Raw genomic sequence first — 22,399 nt, 5'->3', positions numbered from 1 at the left:
TCAGTCATCGCGATCATTTTAAGAGGAAATTTCACTGAATTTTCAGCTAGGCTACAGTGAATATTTCTAGGCGTCTTTGTCTGTTCTCTTTGATTCTGGTTTTCATTATTGCATTTATTTTTTTTATTTTATTTTTTTAATTCTGCAGGACCTCTGTGATACTCCAGATTAAATTTTGCTCCATTTCCTGCAAGATTGAACTGTTTTAGCTTGAGGTTACGTGGCAGGACCATCTACAGGTCACATGCCCAAATCATATGGCATGCATTTTGATTTTATGTTAGTAGAAAATGAACATAAAATCTGAATTTAGTTTCCAACAGTTCCTGGACTTCTTGTTATCAGTACTTTAGTGCATGTTAAAAAAAAACTGCAAAAGGTAACTTGCTCTTCCTCCTAGTATCATGATTTTTATTTGTGTTAAATATCCTGTTTCAGTCAGAAATGTGTTATTTTATGCAAGTTTTATGGGAAATATGCATAAGTTTTATGGGAAATATGCATATGTTTATTGACGACGGGCAGTTCTTCCTCTAAATCAAGTCACGCAACATATTTGTTTGTACTGACGTCATATTGTTTTATTAAGCCTGTGTTTAAACACATAAGCATTTAAATGATGTTTAATCCTCTTAGGGCTGAACTAAATCCCTCCCTTAACCCCCAGATTAGCCTTAGAAAATATTTCCCCTTCCCGAGTCTAACCTGGATGAATCCCAGACGTGTTTGTAAAGTACGGATTTCTCCCTCACTCTTTCTCTCTATCTTTGCTCATGATAATACGTGCTGGCCAGTCTCAGCGTTTTCCTGTAGCCCAGATATTATTGTCCTGTGTCATCACCCGAAGGTGACTGTTATCACTTAATTAAATCCTGGCGCGGAGGGAAGTCGAAACAATGTTGTTGCCTGGTCACCTGAAGGAACTTTTTAAAAGTGGGATGGTTTGTGCTGGCATTGACTCTTCTGCTCCTGGAGTGCTTTTGTCATCCTCTCTTGTGACGGAAGCTAATTTAGATTTCAAATGTCAGCTGTCAAACTGAGACAACACTACGTATGTTTTACTTTTTTTGCACTTTCTTTCTTTTGATAGTATCAGGAAAAAGTATCAGACTAAGTCACTAGTCACTTAATTATTGGGGACAACTTCTTTAAAATATATGAAGAGTTTGGTTCTAAAACGCAATAAATCCGTTTGGATTAATTGGAGTAAAAATGATTTTTTTTTTTTTTTAGATGAACACCACTATTTTCTGTTTCAAACTTTTACATAGCATGTTAAGGTTATAAAAAATATTGAAAATATAAATCCAGATTTTGATTTTCAAAGATATATTATAAAATTTTATTATTATTTTTACAGAAAATGCAATAAATCAATGACTTTTTTTTTAATTATTGAATCAATATAAAAGTTATTTTCATATTGAAAATACAAAACATAATAAGTTGATCCACATATAACAGGCTCTGAACTTGGTCAATACTAATCTTATATACATGCACAGGACTAAAAATACATTAATCGCTCCCAAAAAATGAATTCAACGGGTCATCTTTTTAATGCTATAAATTAATTAAATAACAATAAAATAAAATTTCATCATGAACGACAGTATCACATTAAACCACATATTCCAAATTCCAAAATGACATTTCCCTTCAACTTCCAAAAGTGCATTCATCTCTGCCATGTTACATTAATTTAGTTGACTAGTGCTTTACACTGTATTAACAAAAGCATTAATGGCATTAATAAAAACACTTACACTGACAAGCTATGCAATGCGACTCATTTGCGATTATGAACGCAATATTGCATAACTTGTCAGTGATGTACGACTCTGTGTATTAAAAGCCACTCTATCTTAAAGCACGCAGTGGAGATTAATCACAGAGCTGGCTTTACTGACGAGATGTGCATGACAATCACATGTGACTTATTGTGCTGCCCTAAGTTTGTTTGTTGATCACAAAGTACAAAGTAGATGAGGAAAACTAGGATGTATTCAAAGCACCACCATTACTGTCTAGAGTGTGTGGAATGGTGCACTGTGATTATAACTTAGTAAATTAAGTTAATTATTACAATATATCATTATTTATGTATCTATGTATTGCATTTTTTCTTTACTTTTTACTTTACTCACATATAAAAATAAAAAAAGATAAAAATCACAGCAGCAGTAAACATATATATTTTATTATATATATATATTCTTAAACTATTTAAAATGCTGTAAGTTATTATTATTATTTTACATTATTTGTATTAATATATATATATATAGAGAGAGAGAGAGAGAGAGATCAGAGGCAATACATTTGATACTGTAATAAAAATTCTTATTAAAAATCCTAAATTTTATTAGGCTAGATTTCTTTTTGTATTTGTCACATCATCATGTGGAAATGACAGTTTCAGTCATGACTTATAAAGCCTTTTAATGACCGATTCTGCTACTGATTTTATTATTATGATTATATGTCTCATATCCTATGTTATCAAATAAAAATTTCTGACTAAAAAAAAACTTTTTTTGACTAATAAAAGATTTTTGGCTAGAAATATTAACATCCAAATATTTACTCTATTATTATTAATATTACCTTTTTTATTTTATAATTATTTGTAAGTACTAAAGCATCATTAATGGAATTGGAGTTCGATTACAGAACTGTACTCTTTAATAGCAGCCGGGACTGGAACTGGAACTGGAACCAGAAGGGTTGAAATCCTTACGATTCCTGTTCCTAGTGTAGATGCTGATATGTTTGATTGTGAGATTGAGGGTATGCGAGATCTGATGCTCTCACACCTTTTTTAAACAGATGCTTGTAGTAGGTCATTTGTGGTGAATAAATATGGCATGTCCAGTGGCCCCCCTCCCCCCAATACTAAGCCCCATAAGAAATGAGCAATCTAATGACGCTCTAATTTGAAATGGGTCTCGGCGAGGGGTAGGATAAGTGATTCGAGCATCTCCTGTGCTGGTGCCTTCAATAAAGAAATCAATACCGCACATCCATATTTGCACATTTCTACATGGCTTGTCAGCCTCAAAATTGACTTCAGTGAAAAAGATCTCTCATGGCTCCTGCGGCATTTTAGAAGCTCTGATAAGATCTCTTTTATCACCTCTCATCGGTCTTTTTCTCTCTCACACACTTATAGACACTCTCTTACTCTCTGTATGTCACTTTTCCCACACAGACATCTGCTGTCATTATCAGTCTCTCCAGGCTGAAATTCACATCGGTTTCATCTGTTTTTATGGGGCAGCAAATCATAACAGTTTCTTTCAATGCTTTTTTTTTTAAATATATATAAATAAGGCTTATTATTTTGAGCATAATTGATAGCACTAATGTTTTTGTCAATGTATTACCTGATACCAAAAATCTGAAATGGAAAGCTCTCAAGCATCCTAAATTTGTTGTAGTAGTGTTTTCAATAGTGACTGACTCTTGAATTATCAATATTGTTCTTATGCTTATGTTTTTAATTATTTTATATATTATATATTATCATGACATTATCATATTTATTAATGTCAGTGTTATTATTAATAATATGTAACAATATTATTATTGTTACATTATTAATATTAGTTTATTAATCAAATTTAGTTTAATAGTGAATTAATATTTATACTGTAGTAATTGTTATTATTTATCCCATTGTTTTTATGCTAATTATGCTTATATGTTTTTAAAGAATCAGTTTATTGTGTGTACTTTTAAGGCCGTGTCCTCCAACTTTTATTTTTAATTTTTTGCTCTCTATGTTGGAGTCCTGTAGCTCGGTCCGCGTGCTCTCATGCTCAGGTCCAGCCAGCCCTGTGAGAAGTCTTGATTGCAGTTGTAGTTGTTCATCATGGAGGCTGTTTGAGTTTGGAGGAAAGGAAGGATGAGATTGGAGGTGATTAATATGTGGCATCTCCCCCATCGCCAGCTGCCCCGCTCCTCTCTGCCTCTCTCTCCCTCTTCATTTTGTCTGACCTAATAGTTAATGATATGTTAATAGTCAATGAGGCTGCTCTTGCCTGGCGTCCGCTGTGTGTGTTAATGTGGACGTGCGGTGACTCTGGCCGGGGTCCAGTGACTAGATTGATGTTTACCAGCTTGTGTGTCCTTCAGCTCACGTATATTTGTCCTTTGTTAGAGAAAACACAAGGCTGCTGAGTTCCAGAGCATGTTTGCTGCTGTAGCAGTGGAAGGCTGCTGTGTTCTTGTGGGTTGTAGCATCTAACAAGTGCTTACAGTGAAGCAAAGCATCATTTGTCATGACACAAGCATTAAGTTTCATTTAAAGTCATCAAAAAAGAACATTGTCAATGCGTGCGATTTCTGTGATGTTTATTTTATCTATCAGGATTTTAGCTATTTGATGGCTCTGATGTATTTGGTTTATATTATTTTTCTGTGCCTACTGGTTATGTGGACAGAGGAGAAGTAGGAAAATTCTATGATTTAATTTTTTTATTTTAATGTTTTTTTTTTTTTTTTATCTCCCTTTCAAATAATGTGCACAGTGAGACCAGGAATATGTATTATTTAAATCAACATGAAAACCACTTTATTTCTGTGATTTGACTTTTTTTTTTGTCTCATATATATATATATATATATATATATATATATATATATATTAGTGCTGTCAAAATTAGCGCGTTAACGCATTCGATTAATTTTAAATATTTAACGCGTTAAAAAAAAATAACGCAATTAACGCGGTTGCAGTTTTTTTTATTTCCAGTTGTGGCCTATGTGTGTTCAAAGTGCAAAGAAATATGGATAAGACCAAGGAAGGACTTTTAGACGGAAAGTTTCAGTATAAAACTCTGCCGGATTACTCTTGAGTCTGCCACAAGAAACAGCAACATTAAAATCATGAACTCAAATGTCATTGTTTAAAAACAAAAAAACAATTACTGTAACAGTGCGTAAATCAGACCTTTCTGTAATGCTAACGTTAATAAGCTTAAACGAAAATAACGAAATAATTGTGTAGCGGAGTATTTTTTGTACACAGTGCCACGAACTGTCAATCACTCCTGTACGCGTGCATCACTGTCCTCCTCAGCTGCAGCAACTTGCGCTCTCTCTCTTCATCAAGCTTTAAAACAAAAAGGGGACAAAAAGATCATATTGTCTTTGTGCATAGGCTATAGATTAATGAGATAAATGAATATCTAAATTTGTGCCTTGCCGTCTATGGTATTTTTTTAGAACTTAGAAAAAAGATGCTGCAGCCAATGAGCAGCCAGCGGGGGCTGCAGGACGACTCAACCTCCGCAGACAGTTTTTAATGTTTATCAGACAATAAATACTCAAGATTTTGCTTTAGTATAACTCACAACGAGTTTCACACACCTTCTCCGGCCACGTTGAGTTGTTGACACTTAACAGTGGGAAAAGCGACACATGCGCTATTCACTTGTGTAACTTAAGGGAGAATGCGTAATGTAGTTTCTGCTCTGGGTGGGATGAATTAGGAAGATTGCATTGTGAAGGGCGCTGTGAAAATCGGCAGTGCCGGTAAAAGATTAAAACCTCTATTAAAACAGATGTCCAAATGAGCGTACCGGTACGCTACAAGCACGTTCTGGGTGCACAGAGAGGTGGCGGTCCGCTCAAGAGCTATATTTGGAAGTGGCGGTACTGAGTACCGGTGTGTACTGGCCCACTTAAAGCACTGGCAATGACTATACTTTGGAATTTTTTTGCAGTCCACTTAGAATTCAACATGGAAATCATTTTTGTTTTTTATTGGCATTGATTGTTTTGAAATTCAAATGGTACTTACATGCCTGTGTTTTTATTTCTGTAATAAATATGGCTTTCAAGCCAACAGTTAATTTGGAGGATATTGATGGTTTATTGCAGGTATGTTGTTTACATGAGAAAATCTTTGTTACAAGTTAAACAAAAATTCCAATAAACAATCATATTTTGAATTTAAATAGTTTCTTTGTCTTGAGTTTACATTAATTATTTACATTTTACATTTACATATCCAAAAAGTTTCAGTCTTTTAATTGCGATTAATCGCGATTAATCGCGATTAATTTTTAAAAATTGTGCGATTAATTAGTTAATTTTTTTTAATCGATTGACAGCACTAATATATATATATATATATATATATATATATATATATATATATATATATATATATATATATATATATATATATATATAAATACAGTGTTGGGGGAAGTTACTTTTAAAAGTTATGCTTTACAATATTGTGTTACACCCTAAAAAAGTAACTAATTTTGTTACTTAGTTAATTTTTATGGAAAGTAATGCATTACGTTACTTTAGCGTTACTTTTTAAATCTTTGCACTGCTTGTTTGTTTGTTTTTAATATGAAAAATTAAAACATTTTGGTAGACATAAAAGCCCTTTCACACCAAAAGCTAAATGAATAAGTCTCAGGCTGAAGAAAAAGTAAATTCACATCTGTAGAATAGATCACAAAAGAAGAAAGTTCAACACACTTCAGCAATAAAAAGATATTTTCTTGTAAATTAAAAAATAATGCATTACTCTACTAGTTACTTGAAAAAAGTAATCTGGTTACGTAACTCACATTACTTGTAATGCATTACCCCACACTGTATATATACACAGTAAAAACAGAGATATTGTTAAATAATATTACAATTTAAAATAACTATTATCTATTTTAACATCTTTTAAAATTGGTACAAATTTTAATTTTAGTTCAAACTTAATAGATAGCATTTATTTGAAAGCTTTTGTAACATTTAAATGTCTTTCCTGTCATTTTTGGTTAGTATAATGCGTCCTTACTAAAAAAAAAAAAAAAAAAAAGAACCCTAAACCGTTTAGTAGCCTAGACTGCTGAATATGAAAATATAAAATATATAAAATACATCTAAAGGGAAATTTCAGAGTAAAGAATACACTGAAATGCTATATTCAGTCTATGATGAATGATCAGTAAATGATGCATCATGTTTATAGAGCACAAATCCTCCTCCATCCCTGTCAGTTCATCTATACACCAAGAGACCGCCGCTCCCCAGTGGAGGGTCTCTCTTGGACCTTCTGACCTGAGAGAGACTCCTCAGGCTCTGGCACGGCCTCTTCCGTCCCTGCAGACGCAGCCCTGGCTGTCAGGACAGACCCGCAGCAGTCACCTCCAGCCAGTCTGCAATCATCTCCTCCCTGTTCAGCGCTGCTCTTCCTTCAGCCGCGTGGCATCTGTGGGCCAGGTCTCTGAGGAACACTGCGTGCCAGAGCCTGGCTCCCCTCCTTGATAAACGGCCTCTGTTTACAGGCTAACCACTGTGTAAAGTGCACAATAAATCACTAGCCAGACAAACTTCTGGGGGAGAAAAGTGTAACATTAAGATGGGCCTTTTTTGTCATTTGTTTAAAGCAGTCATGCCTTGCTAGCAGCTTCTCTCTCTCTCTCTCTCTCTCGCTCTGTTGTCTAAAGTGCTGAGAGAAGGAAGAAAGTATCTCACAGAAGGGAAATTAAACTCTGTAACGGTTAGGGATCTGCACACTTGACCTCAGGCAGCAAAAGCAATAGAATCTAGATTAAGATTAAACATAGATTAAATTAAAACACATACAGTAAATCAGGCTAACATTACCAAGAGACAATATTAATTCAGCATCATATAAATTAATTGAATATTATATTTGTTTTGTAGACATAAAATCTAAATTTACCCCATTACATTTCTTAATAAAAAGCAAATTAGTTCCTGTGCATACTGTATATATAAATATATATTAGTGTGAATTATTCTAAATTGAAGTAAAGTTTTTTTCTCTAATAATTCTTCAAAATGTAATACATTTTTGCCCAATTTTTTTTCTTGTTTACAGAAGTTCTATATATATGAATATATATATATATATATATATATATATATATATATATATATATATATATATATATATATGAACTTCTGTCTGCAAATTAAAATAGTTTATTTCAGAAGGTAACAGAGGTAATTTGCAGACAGACTTTTTAAATGTATTTAAAAAAATGTTAATGATAAGGAGATGTTCCCACAGAATATATTATAAACCAGAGTTCCCATTATTATCCCGTATTGTTAACATAAACACTGATTTTTGCACATGCAACTAACATTGATGCCTCTTGGAAAAAAAGAAAAAAAAACTTAATAAAGATGTTTGTTTTAGGCATATTTACGTGGATACAAAACAACAATGCATTCATGGTCAGAGTAATTTACAACCATTTTGGTGCAGGGAGCCTTGACTGATATTATAAGTGGACTTCAGAGGCAAAATTAAATGCTAAATGTGTAGAATATAGTCCCTTGAAGCTTTTTGATGTTGTAAGTAATGTAAATAAGCATCCGTGTTAGTGTTGCATTTATGTTAACGCATCTATATTGGCATATTAGCATTTCAAATGTAAAGTGCTATAAAATGGGCTAGTATTAGCATTAGCGTGGTGTAATGTAAAGTGTAAGTCTAACACATCACCTCCAGCAGATGCGTGCTCAGGGAGGAAGTGATGCGCTAGCGGGCCGCCGTGGGACGTGCTGTTGTCAGCTGCATATCAGCACGCTGTAAATAGCCCGAGGCTGCGCTGTTTTATCGGCGAGTAGAGACCGCACGCTCTCTTGCCAGCTGTCTATGCTGCTTTAAACTCGCAAATAAACGAGAGAGGGATGCTTTTCCACCCCGTCTGTGTAAACCTGATTTTCATAAAAAGGTGATCAGATCAGCTGTGACATTGTGCACAATACCTTGTTTTTTTCCTTGTCTTTCCTTTCTGGCATTTTCTCGCCAGGGGACTTTCAGCCTACAGATTATTTGAGGCAGTGGGAGACAATATGTTATTAACCCATGTGACCTCAATATCTTAATTGTTGACTGTTGGGGGCCCAACATCAGCACCCCAGCAGTGATATCTGTCCAATGGGGCTTCCTTTAGTCCAAGATTCCTAATTAAGCACACGTAATGCAGAAATGACCCAACACTACAGCTCTTTTCTTATGCATGTGCCTTTCATCGATACGAATCAGCCTTTGTTTTGCAGAATATTTATGTATGGTGCAGTGATCAGGAGCTGTTCATTAGCGGTGCTTGCTAAACATTGTATTAACCATGAAGTGTTGGCTTTATCCTGCACTGTGTGTACTGCAGAATGGAATAATGTCTCAATATCTTGCAGTATTTTGAGGATAGATGTGCTTGATTTTTGCCTGACGTATGGTTAAAGTGGGCTAAGAAATCCCACAGACTTAAACTGGAGGAGGAAACTGAGCCACATCTAGAGTCTAGATTAATATAGAGACTCAGACTGGTAACCAATCATCCAGAAAAAGTAAAAAAATAATAATAAATAATAATGCTACAACATTAAGGGCAAACATTTTTTTATTTTGGTTGAAAAATAAATATAATCGGGCTAGAACATGACAATGATGCATATCTTTACTTAAATGATCAAGTATTGAGGTAAAACAAAAAAGTTTATGGATTTGCATATGTTTACTTTTCTATGTTTTGTGCTCTTCAAACCATCTCAGATAGTTTCATAAAAATAAAATCATGTTCTAATGCAATGCTAATCAACATAGCCTGCTTGGCAGCATAGAATACTATACAAATATTTTCTTTCTCATTTTTCAAGATGTCACATTAGATGACAAAAGTTATTTCAAACATTCAAATTGAAGACAATTTCCGCCACTGAATTAAAAATAAAACAAGGTAATTGCGACTTTTTATTTCACAGTTGTGACTTTTTATATATATATAAAAAGTTTATATGACGCAATTCTGACTTTATAAATCATAATTCTGAGAAATAAAGTCCCGATTCCGATTTTTTTTTCTCACAAATGTGAGTTAATATCTCGCAATTCTGACTTTTTTCTCAAAATTGCAATTATAAACTCGCATTTCCAAGAAAAAAAAAGTCAGAATTGTCACATTTATAACTCGCAATTGTGAGTTTACACAATTCTGACTTTGTAACTCGCAACTGCCAGAATGTAAAAGTCACAATTACCTTGTTTTATTTTTTTCTTAGTGGCTTCCATAATGAAGTGAGTATCACTATGTATCTAAAAATCAATATTTTTGACAACAGTACCAGATTACTGTTTTAGATAAAACTGATGCACCTTTAGCACCCCTCACTGGATATTTTGCTTTTAAAGTGCTGTGAAAAATGAAAAAGGCGACATAATATCCTTTTGCAGAAGTGTCGTCACAGGAATGTTGTTCCAATGAAGCCTGTGTTGTCATTTATAATGAGCGAGCAGAGGCAGGCAAAATGGTGATGGCACTGAAAACACAACCGCTTGCCAAGCTGTGCTAGCCTCTCACATCATGCAAAATAAAGAGTGATTTTGCAGCTGCAGAGTGTCATTGACCAATCACGGATGATTTTGTTCACAATCAAGCACTTTAGCTTTTATGTGGTTTTGTGTGTGCAGCTAAATTTTGCTGTTATTCATCCTGCAACTTTGTGAACTGAAAATGTTCTCTGTGAGAAATAACTTTTTATTTTGAAATGAATTCGGTTTTTAGTTGTGCACAATTATAATTTTAATATAAAGGAGATTTTATTATATTTGTATTAATGGTTGGAATTGTTTTTTTGTTTTTTGTTTTAGTTATTTTGTTTTATTCACTCTTTATTGTTTTTCAGTTTACATAGTTTTTATGATTTTTTATTTTAGGTTTGTTTTTTGCTTTTTTTCTAGTTCATTAAGTAAATAATTTTTGGGGGTATTTTTTTTTTAATAAGTAGTTTTATATATATATATATATATATATATATATATATATATAAAGGTATAAGAGGTATTTTTTTGCCTAATATTTATGTATTGCTCATACCGTCCCTTACAATTAATGTGTCCGTGATCTGAAGCTGTTAATTGGCGTTGTAACTGTTGTTCTTTAATGATCTGTCAATGGTTTCCACATGGGATGCGGTTCTATTTGCAATTCTGGGCTTGATGGCTTCCATCTCTGTGCTGTGAGGAGTAAGCTATTTGTGAGACTCTCGCCTGACTTGTTTCTTCTCTTTCTCTCTTTCTGTTTCCTCCACAGTCCCTGGATGGATTTGTATTTGCACTAAACAAGGAGGGGAGGTTTTTGTACATCTCAGAGACAGTGTCGATATACCTGGGGCTTTCACAGGTGAGTGCACATGAGATTTTCACTCTCTGATCTCTTTTCGTCCATCGGAGCGGAAGATAATCTGGACAAATTAGTGTTAGATCAACTTCTGCAGGTTTGTTAGCTGCTGTTTAAGTCATGACGTTTATCACTGCATATTTTAAGCACTGGAGAGATGTTCTCATTGGAATGCTAGCACATTCCCTGCTTCTGTTGGCTTGAGCCCAGGCCGTTCAATAAACAGACAGATCGGCGAGGTCAGACGGTGAGAAAGTGACCTTCAGAACTCTTGCGTTCCTGTCTAGCTGAGCTCCATCTCGAGTGCTAGCAAGCTTCAATCAAAGCAGACACGGCTGCACAACAGGCAGCTTCTGTTCACTGTTGGTTGAAAATGCACACAAATCATCAGGATCGTCTCTTGCTGTCATTGGATGAGGGGATCTAACCGCACAGGTGCCATCAAGATGATCACTGTACCAGTTACTATAACATTATAACTTGTTTTTGAGAGTGTGGATCATTTTTGATGAGTTCAGGATAGCAAACTACCCACTTATTTTTCAAAGGAAATGCTATGCAGCTTATATATAGTTCACAGTGTGTGAGGGTCCAAAATGTGGAGTGTACAAACTGAGCACACTGCATGGAGACTGTATCCCACAATGCAATGCACTCTATTCGACCTTCCATTTCTAGTTTGGAAAATGAACCAGAGGTGATACCAACTTTGGTTTATTTATTTATTTGTATATCTCAGATACTTGTTTTACTCAAAATTGGATTCAGCATACTGTATAAATGTATGTATCTATTATATTATATAATAATAATAAATAGGATTCCTTATACTGTGCATGGTCTAAGATTACCTCGATGACATGGGTTCAAAATATTCAGTATACAATCAAAATACGGTATCCCACAATGCCGTGCACTGGATTCAACCTTACATTTCTAGTTTGGCAAATGATTCAGAGAGGACTTGCTACTGCCAATACATACGCCAATACAGTGCTGTGAGTATTTAAGACCTGCTGCTGCACAAATACAGTAGCATATATAATAATAACCCATAGCAGACCTATACAGGTGGAGCTGGGGGAGGTGGAGGGCTTCAGAGGAACTCTGAAAGCAATAATAATTTATGCAATCTACTCGATTTTCAGTGCACATATTTCATTTCTAGTCTAACAGATGAACCAGAGAGGATACTGTTCAGAGATGATATGACTCATGAAAATTAGTATATTTTTTCTCAGAATTTGAATCAGTGTAAAAAAAAAAAAAAAACTTGTATGCATTTCTGAGCTTAGATTTTGAACACAGAAAGTATTATGAGGTATGTATATTGTGCACAGAATTTGTGTATTTTGTTTGTTTGTTTGTTTTATTCAGATAAAATGTGAAGAATAAAAACATCAGGCTGTATAAATAAAGAGTAAAGTGCATACTGTGCTTTCAATCAGGCTGCTATGACCTGTCAGAACTGAACATTGTAAATATTGAGTCTTCTAAATTATAAAAGCCACAGTGGCTGTAAAAGACTATTAAAACATTCTGCTAGAATTAAGAAGAGAAGACTAAAGCACACTCTAAATTAATTCCGCATTCATTGATTGAAGATTTTTATCAAATAATTGATTAATTCTCAAAATCCTGGCTTTTGGAATTTGGCTTGCTCTTTTTCTGTGGTATTATCTTTAGGTTGGCCAGCTGATAAAGTGCTTGTAAAGTCTTTAGTCTAAGTAGGTTTTATTATCTTACATGGTTTAGCTTATCCCATAACTCTCCTGATCTTAATTGCTAAACCCTTTTCTTTGTTAATCTGTCCTAGAGGCCACAAATTTATAAGGTGTAGTTCCTTATTTTCATTGTTAATTGCTTGAGCAATTTGCAAGCTTTTCTGCGTTGACAGTTCTATGCATTTGTGTGCTGTGGGTTATCAAAAATAGACTATATTATATATGATTGCATATATATGCTAGTTTGTAGTTTAACTCTGGTGCTGTGAGAAGTTAAGTAACATTTGTTGAAGTTAGATTTTGGTGCTTAGTTAATACACATCTCCAGCCATGCAAGTAATCACCAGGATAGCTTATCTTTTTGTAAACGTGTTTTAGATAACGAAACTTTGATTAATATAGGAAATATTAATTCATACCACATTCAGGATTGTTGTATCTTAAGTCTGTCTTAAGTTTTTGCTATGAACATTTGTCTGTCAGAAATAAGCATCAGAGTATAAATATAATATGGTGAGAATAGCCTTAATGGAGTGGTACAATCGGTCAGATTTAACACGTCTCCTTGAACCTTTTTTTAATCTAGCAGAATGGTTGAAAATAGCCGTTTAACCCTACTTGTTGTAACCCTGTAAGTTACAGCCCTGCTTTGCAATGGTAAGAGCCAATAGATCTCTTCCAACCGCTTTGTGATAGTGCTGATTTCCTAAGAGCTAATGATGGAGGTTATTAAAGATTCAGGGCTTGAACCGTCCTGCGGCCGTTACACTAGGCACAGTCGATAGCATGACCTTTTAGCACCGCGGCTCCATCATACGAGCGCTCAGCTGCTCAAATCCAAGCTCTGCTCTCAGACAGATACTGCTGCCTCGCAGGGCACTAGAGGAGCACTAATCTCTAAATCGAGCTCTTCCTCAATCCGCTTGAAAGTAGATAGGAAGCGTTCAGTCATGGAGTCCACTGTCCTCATAATGACATCAGCTGGACCTGTGATTTCAAACCGACTGCACCATAGTCATGGACAGTGTGATTTCATGACGTGTTTTTGATCCTAGGTTGCACAGATTGGATGCAAGTTATCTCCATTAGGATGTTTAATTAATCAGTATTAAATATTTAAAAAATATCCTTTCTTAATAAATAGTTATTTTTATTATTGTTTATATCTGCACACACATATATAGAATTAGTATTATGTATGTTGTTTGTTGTTAAATAAAAACAACAATAATAATGTTTTTACATTTTATTAAATATTTTTGTTATTTATTAAATATAATAGTAATGCAAAATTTATACACACAATTATTTAGTTTTATCATTATTATTAAATAAAATAATATGTTTTTAAATAATAATAATTAGTTTTTAGTACTAATTATAAATATTTTTATTTATTATTTAAACTATTATTATTATTATTATTATTATCATTATTCGAAATTTAATTATTTATTATTTAAACTATTATTATTATTATTATTAAACATTTATTTATTTATCTCCATCAATATCATACTCTTGTTTCTGTCCTGTCCTGTTTCATTTTAAAATATTTGTAATTCCATGACAGAATGTGAACAACATTAATATAGAAAGCAAGTTTCTAGACATATTTGAATGTGCTTTACTGTGGCTCTTTTCAGTAGGCTTTTTCTCTGTCCATCAGTCCTCCTCCTCTCAGCTCTTCTCAGGTCAGCGAGCGAAGGATGTGAAATTGCTTTTCCCTCCATGGCCATTGACCACCTTGTGTCAGATTCATGTGTGCAGACCGGAGAAGCCAGCAGATTTTTACAGCGAGCGCGAGGCTTCTCTTCTTGTACGGCCGACATTACCTTGATGCTAAACAATGGCACCACCTGCCCTCGGCTCTTTGATAATACAGTTAATGTGCTTTCGGACGTGTTATCACTCTCTTATCTCGATAGTCTTTGACTCCGCTCTCAGATTCAACTGATAACGAGGTTTCACATTTGACAGTAAATGAAGTAACTCCCCTTTTCATCTGCATTCATATTCATATTATTATTCAGTTCAACAGATGGCCATTTATCCATTTTGCCACGCTAATAGCTGTTATCATTTAAATTCTGTATGTAAATAGGCATATGTTGCCAAATTTTTCACTTGTCTGAGTTTTTCATCCCTCTCTGCTTGGCTTCTGCGCCGAGTGATTAGTTCATCTCCAATAATTAATACGTGATGGATGCACAAGCATCTTTCCCAGATTAATGGCCAGGTTTGTAGTTACGGTCGATGCAAATTGAGAGGCGCCGATAACATCACGCCGCTTGGGATTTTCTTATTGAGTTTTCGAGGTGGTGGCAAAGCTGCTTTCGAAAGGACCTTGTCGCCAGGTCATCCTGCTTCGTTCGTGCACCGATGACATCACACACGGGCAGCTGTCTGTTTTGTAATTGAGATGTGTATGTTTGCTTTTGTGTAACAGATGGCACCGTGTGCTTACGCTGATGGCTAGGAAAATAATAATTGCATTATTCCGGCCAAAAGAATATTAGCTTCTGGAATATGGCCATTTGCAGCCGGCACCCATGCCAGTACAGCATATGCATTTGCATGGACTAGATATCCAAGGAAATTGATACATCTGGAATAAAGCGTCCTCATCTGCCTCGTAGGATTTAGATTTAACCACGTTCCCGTTCCGTAACTGCAGGCTTAGCCGTGGTACAGTACTCACGGTGACATCTGAAGGCTGCATATCATGTACCATATGGTGGAGGAATTTGCCGCTCTTAGTTTGGCAATAGTGACGGCTCTGGATTGCCGCCAGGCAGCTGAATGTGTGCTTCCATTTCCTGTTGTGAGAAAGAGCGTCTCTTTTATTTGGCTATAGACCCCTCTGCCCTGTCTTCATTCAGTGCTGTTGGGATTGTGCTGTAGGTGTCAGGGGAGCACGTGTGTCCACCAAAGGCTCAACCATCACGGTCCGCCCTCCTCCCCATCACTCAGCCGCTTCAGCCAGGGAGACTCGAGGAATATCGAATCTATTAGCATAAATGTCTGGCCGATTGTCTGATCACATCTCTGTGAGTCTGTTGCCCTCCATCTCATTCCTTCCTCTCTCTCTTGTTGTGTCTCTATCATTTATCCTCTGAAGTGATGCTTTTGAATGTCATTAGCATGACTAGCGAAGCTAAATGGGTGGATCTCGGTCAAGAACATGTGCCTCATATTTCATCCCAAACTTTAAAGAAGGACTTAAGACATTTTAATAAATTATGATACATGTATGATTTCTCTGTTTAGAAAAAAACATACATTTCTTAGCAAATGCGCATCAAGATCTATCAAATATTGTGTAAAAAAATCATTAAATGTTTTTGAGTTTTATTGTAATTTTTTTTTAGTTTATTAAATTTATTCTAAAAAATGTAGTTGAGCTGTTGCTCGTAAATGTAATTAATATCTATTTCTTATTATTTTTAAATGAAATTCTCCTTTTCTTTATTCTTTAATTTCTTCTTGATTTTGGGGTGAAATTTGACCCGAAATTATTTTGTGAAATATTTTTTTTTTATTATTATTATCTTTTTTTATGTATAGTAAATCATAAATATTTCATATAATAGATTTTTAATGCAAATATTTTATTTAGTTTATTTCTTCTTTATTTGGGGGTGAAATTAGATTTTTTTTTTTCAATCATTCATTCATTCACCATAAATATGATGCATGTTTTATAAATAGGTCTGTTTTTGTTGAACTGGTGCTTATCAATTATATTAATATAGAATAGAATATATTAAAGAAAATAAAATGCATTTAATTTTTCTCTCTTTTTTTACTTCATATATTTCATATCATAAACACATTTTCTTGATATTTTGTCTTTATATACATATATACTTATTTTTTATTTATCAACTCAATTATTGCCTACTGTTATTCACTGTTTAAAACAATCAAGTTCATAGTAATCCATTGTCACCAGCTAAATTTCAGAATAACCAGCCAGGCCCTGAACTATTATCCTGTTATCCTGCACCAGAAAGCCCGCGTCCTCAACGCCCGTCAACTCGCATGTATCAATGTTTACGAATAGATTAATTGAAACGGGACAAATTTAATCTTGACAAACTATATATATTATTATAAAGATCTAAGCCTCAAGCATCGACGACAGATCGCTGTTTTTCAATGGAAAGCTTATAAAGACTGTATTTGCTACATTTGTGTAAGCAGTACACATCAAAACATGAATAATGGAAACGCAGTACATACCAGATCTGTCGTAATAACGAGTCATAAACACATCCACAGCTGTAAAACCCAGTTTAGTTAGAAAGGTAAGGGTCCACTGAAAGCCATCCCATGGAGCATGTTTAGTCCAATGAAGCAATAACGTTGTAATATGGATCATAATTCCTTTGTTTACGCTTCAGTTCTTCAGCAACAGAACTGTTTGCGTCCATTATGGAATAACTCACGGTCAGAAACTGCGTCTTGGTAGAAAAAACAAGGCATGGTTTTGGCGCTCTTGTGACGGCTCGTGACGCGCTCTGACATACCTGTCAGCTGATGGAGGCGGAACTTATAGCGATTGCCTTTTTCTTTATTTGTTTTAGTTTTCAACAGTTTTTATATATGTGAGAGTGTGTTCTATGTTGAATGTGAATGTATCTGCATGATTACCATCTGTTTGAGTGTAAATCAGCACAAATCAACTCGCTATTACTGTGTATTCACAGCTCTCACAGCTATAGATGAACGCCATCTATATGAATAGAGAAGTGGATTATTGACTTTATGGCGCATTTATATTACTATCATCTCTATAACTGGCCATCAGCACATCAGCACTTATTTGCATTGTAATTCATTCAGGATCTCAAGATTTTCTGTAATTGGCATACAAAGTGAAATCTTTCTCAAATTATTCTTATTCTTTTTTCTAGTGCTTATATAAATCACTTATATGATTTGTAAGTTGCTGGATAATCTTTTATAAAAATAAAAAAAGCAGTGGTATGTTTAATTATAAAAATATTTTGTAGAAGCCTTCAATACAGTTGCTAAATATTTTTTTTTATATTTGGGGGGTGGAGGGTGTAGATATAGTCTCAGAAAAATAATAGCAGGAATCTTATTTTTCATGTTATATTCTTCAGATTTGAAATAGAAACTCATGAGACATGTGACTTTCGACCCATTAATTTTCTAGATTGCTCCAGGACTGATTTTATGTATTTTTATATCAATTATAAAAATAATTCAGTGTGGTAAAAAAAAAAATTCAAAGCACTTCAGTGTCTATAACTTTTAATATTTTTGAGGATTATCAAATCTGGTTGATAAAAAATAAAACCCAAAGGGTCTTCTTTCCAAAGACACCAAAATGATGTGTAACAACCATAAGTAAGGAACTGTTACAATTTTGACTTTCCCCTGTGAATCCCATAATGGGGGGTGCTGGCTAACAGGTTTAACAATGGAGAATAATTTCACTGGCTATTATAACAGCCCATCAAGGTAGACTTGGAAATATTACTAAATGGATAATAAGTATTCATTTATTTATGATGCTGTGGCTGCTGAGGGTCAGCATTTGCATGTGAGCCTGCAGCGGTGTGGCGAGAGACAGGGGCAGAGGAAGGTCATGTTTAATTGAGCCACCCGCGATCCACAGCGCTCCCAGAACTGCCCCTCCTGTTCCTGCTCTCACCCCCAGCTCACTGAGAGTCACGGAGGAGCTGTCACTGCTCATCATGCCCCTCTGGAACAATGAAGCTTTGTGTATTAGCTGTATTAGCAACTCTTTTGAAGCTTTTTTGTTGTTAGTAATGGAAAAGATTGAGATTTGAACAGGAGAAGATGATGATCTTTAATCAGGTCTTCTTGTAGGCTTTAAATTCTTAAGCATCCACTTATATATAATAAGTTTATATTACATTTTATTTAAATAATATTTCTTATTAATATTGATTCATATAGTTATAAATTATATAATATTATTTACTTTTATTATTTTATTTCAAAAAAATAATTTTAACTATTTAACATATTGCTTTAATCATTTTGAATCTGCTTGGCCAAAATTATTATAATGCCTTTTAACATGTATTTATTTGGGAAATAAATCAAACTTTTCATTGCATTTACATCCAGATGCATCAAATATTGTTACTAATACATTTTATTTTCTTAATTTTGTATAAAATAAACTATTTTTCTTATAGCAAACTCATTTTTTTTACATTACAATTTTTTTATTATATTACAAAACAGATTACAGCTATGATCTATTTTGTATTATATATTTTCATTTTAAGTTGTGCTTTAATTCAATTCAATTCTTCAATTCTAAACAAGTAGGCTTACTTTTTTATAGACAGTTTAAAAATGTACTTTGTTATTTTGTAGTATTATTTCTGTTGTAATTTACTTTTCACATGTATGACTTTTACAAATAAACAGTATGATTGTACATTAGTAAACCGATAATAATAAGAAACAAAGCTATTCCTTTGTAACTTTTATAAACCGTTTTGGATTTCTTATCCATAATTATTTTTGTCGTTACAATTCTAAAAATGAAAAGACCTGTTCCATATTTAGACGGTTTATGTGTTATTCTTATTCAAAGGTTTTTATCTCCGCCACTGAATAACCACCCACACATGTCGCCCACATGGGACTGACAAAATGGTGAGGGGTGGAGGCGTTTCCCTGCTTCTACAACAAATGTGACTTAAAAACATTATTAATTCACAACATTTAAATTGATAAGTGCTCTGAGCAAAACACTACAAGGGCACTTTGAAAAGCAAATAGCGACCTAGTGAAGAAATAGATTTTCCCAATGACTACATGACGCATCTTTTGAGTGCACTGCGTCCAAGTGCTTGACAGAGATAATCTCAGCAATCCCACAGGTGACCTTATCGTTCTCAGCAGGGCAGGCTCATCCGCGCTCCTGTCTTTGTGCATGTCAAGGTTTCCTGGGCGGCGTCCTTTGGGGAACCAGAGTTAGACCTTCTCCATCTTGATGTCAAGCTGGAAAGATTATGGAAAAGAGGAAGTATCAGCAGTAATCTCAAAGTCAACAAAGACCATTCATAATTGGATGAATGAAAAATTAAAACTGCAGTAGATAGTCTGGCATGGTTATTGTTGAACAATAGATGCCGTTCTGTGCTTAAGTGACGTGACTGCAATGAGAGTCAGTGGAACTGAGAGATGAAGAGAAAGAGAGAAAGAGAGAGAGTTTATGACTGTAGAAGTGGGAGTGAAGAACAGATGGTTTGGAGGCACATTGTCAAGGTCAGGGATCTTTAGAACGGTTTTTCCTGCACCTTTCGTATTAGATCCTTTTATCTTTATAGATGCTTGCACCTGTGATAGTCATTGGATTTATCTACTCAGTATTAGTTCATTTATTGTAACGTGATGGTTCTTTTAAGATCCATGTAACCTTTCCATTGCACAAAAGGTTCTTTATAATGAAAATATAATGATTCTTTAAATAGTTCAAATGTTCTTTACACTAACCGTTTACAGAACTGTTCACTGTGGAACCAAAAATACTGTGAAAACACCCTTTTGGAACCTTTCTTGAGTTGAGGTTCTTATGTGAGTGAAGGTTCTTTATTGGCATCAATGGTCCCATAACAAACCTAAAGGTTCCATGGAACCACTGAAGGTTCTTTAAGAAAAATGGTTCTTTTAAGAACCTTTCACTGAAAGGTTATTTTTGGTTCCCTAAATGGTTCTACAATGGAATCACTGCAAAAGCCCCTTTTTGGAGCCAGTCTAATGTGAATCTAGCAGAATGTTCTTTTCCATAGGAAATAAATCTTCTTCATAGGCATTGATGTTTCCATGAAGAACCTTAAACATCCATCAAACCTTTCCATTAAACATAAAGTTCTTTAAAGTGGTCCTTTAGGTTATTAAAATGCTCTTCAGACTAATGAAAACTGGTTTACACATTTCTTGGACTGACACAGCTAGCGGTTTCTATAAGACAGGCCGTTAAAAACAAGAGGACTTGGTGACATCAGTTGAAAATGAAAACGATTATTGACTGTTTTCCCCTTTTATTCTTTGAAATTGTGTTTGCACGATATGTTCAGAAACAAGTAAAAAATAGGTGAATTTCTAAGTGCTGTTTTTAGATCTTTTCGACTTGATTACTTCAATGACGTGATTCTACTTGTTGTTTCCCACTTTCCATATGAATGGTAGTGTAACTTTAACAAAATAACAAAATGTAAATTCATTTGAAAATAAAATATATTCTCATTTGTTGAGTACCATTTGAAAGAAATCTGATTATATATTCTCTTTAAACAATTGTTCATAATAACACAAGCTTTATCAGTCCTGGCTAAATGCTAATGGCACAGTAGGTGTGCGAATGATCAATTGTCTGCTGTTTTTGCAGTAAATTCAGATTTCTGTATTAATAATGCAGGTAAACATCTCTAAACCATATCAGTGTCCTTGAAAAACTACTACACACTAAGAGTATACACACGCCAAAATGTTGAGCTACTTTTTTCTCTTCTTCTCTTATTTTCTTTATTTATTTTGTGTAGTTCTTTAGCATATAAGACTTATCTATATGCATAGATAATTTGGTGTGATTAAATAGGTCGTTTTAGCCGTGTATTATCCACACCCAGTGTCCTATATTTAGTGTGAGGTGTGTTAGCATACACCTGCCTGCAGCGTGTGGGTTAGCATGGCGGCTATCGCTGATCTCTAAGGGCTCTATGATAAGCACAATGCCCAGATTCCTCCTCATCTCTAGACTGATACGGCCCCTCTCATTTCAGATGTCTGCCCGCCATTATTAATGTCAGGCGGAGGATCTAGCCGATAGTATCTCCAGAGTGCTGACACCAGGCTTTCCCAGCCGTCTTTGATCTGAACGGAGATCAGGAACGGGAATATGGGATTGGAAATACAGCTGTGTAGTGCGGATAGCTCTATCCTAGAATGAGGGAGGATTCGATCGCGCTGTTTCAGAAATTTGAGATTATTTGTTGGGTGTTTTATCAAATTGAGAAAAACATGTTTGTTTATATGACACCTGTGGTTTGTAGATGAGACTGATGTTTATCAATAGTATTATTTGAAGAAGAGCTTTCTATCTTTGTTGAACATCTTAAAAATAATAAATAAATCCACCCCTGCAAAAAAATAATTCTCATTACTGTAATACAGTAGTTATTTTTATTTTTAATCAGCAGTGAATACAGTTATGATTGAGTGAGATTTATAGCATTATGACAATTGGAGAAAAATGTTATTATTTGGAAAAGCTATAAAAAACCTATAAGGTTGAGAGGTGAAGAGTATTCGCTCCTGACCACTAGAGTGCCATAGAACTTCTGCTGATGTGACGGATTGATAATCAACATTTAAAAACATACATCTGTTTAAATATACCGGCTTATATTAGGCTGTAGACTGTGTGTGTGTGTGTGTGTGTGTGTGTGTGTGTGTGTGTGTGTGTGTGTGTGTGTG

At 34.5% G+C, this 22,399-nt stretch overlaps 1 protein-coding gene across 2 annotated transcripts in view; it reads left to right on the top strand.

Annotated features, from left to right (window-relative positions):
• The window catches only part of LOC128031781 (neuronal PAS domain-containing protein 3-like), a 267,459-nt gene that overhangs the window by 159,432 nt on the left and 85,628 nt on the right, over positions 1 to 22,399 (top strand). For both annotated transcript variants that reach the window (XM_052620192.1, XM_052620193.1), the window contains exon 5: positions 11,094 to 11,183. In XM_052620192.1, the coding sequence (XP_052476152.1) occupies positions 11,094 to 11,183 (90 nt within the window). The remainder of the gene's footprint in view (positions 1 to 11,093; positions 11,184 to 22,399) is intronic.

The sequence above is a fragment of the Carassius gibelio genome, chromosome A17 (genome assembly GCF_023724105.1).
Source record: "Carassius gibelio isolate Cgi1373 ecotype wild population from Czech Republic chromosome A17, carGib1.2-hapl.c, whole genome shotgun sequence".
Taxonomy (NCBI): Eukaryota; Metazoa; Chordata; class Actinopteri; order Cypriniformes; family Cyprinidae; genus Carassius; species Carassius gibelio.
The sequence above is the reverse complement of the archived record's forward strand: the minus strand, read 5'-3'. Positions and strand labels throughout refer to the sequence as shown.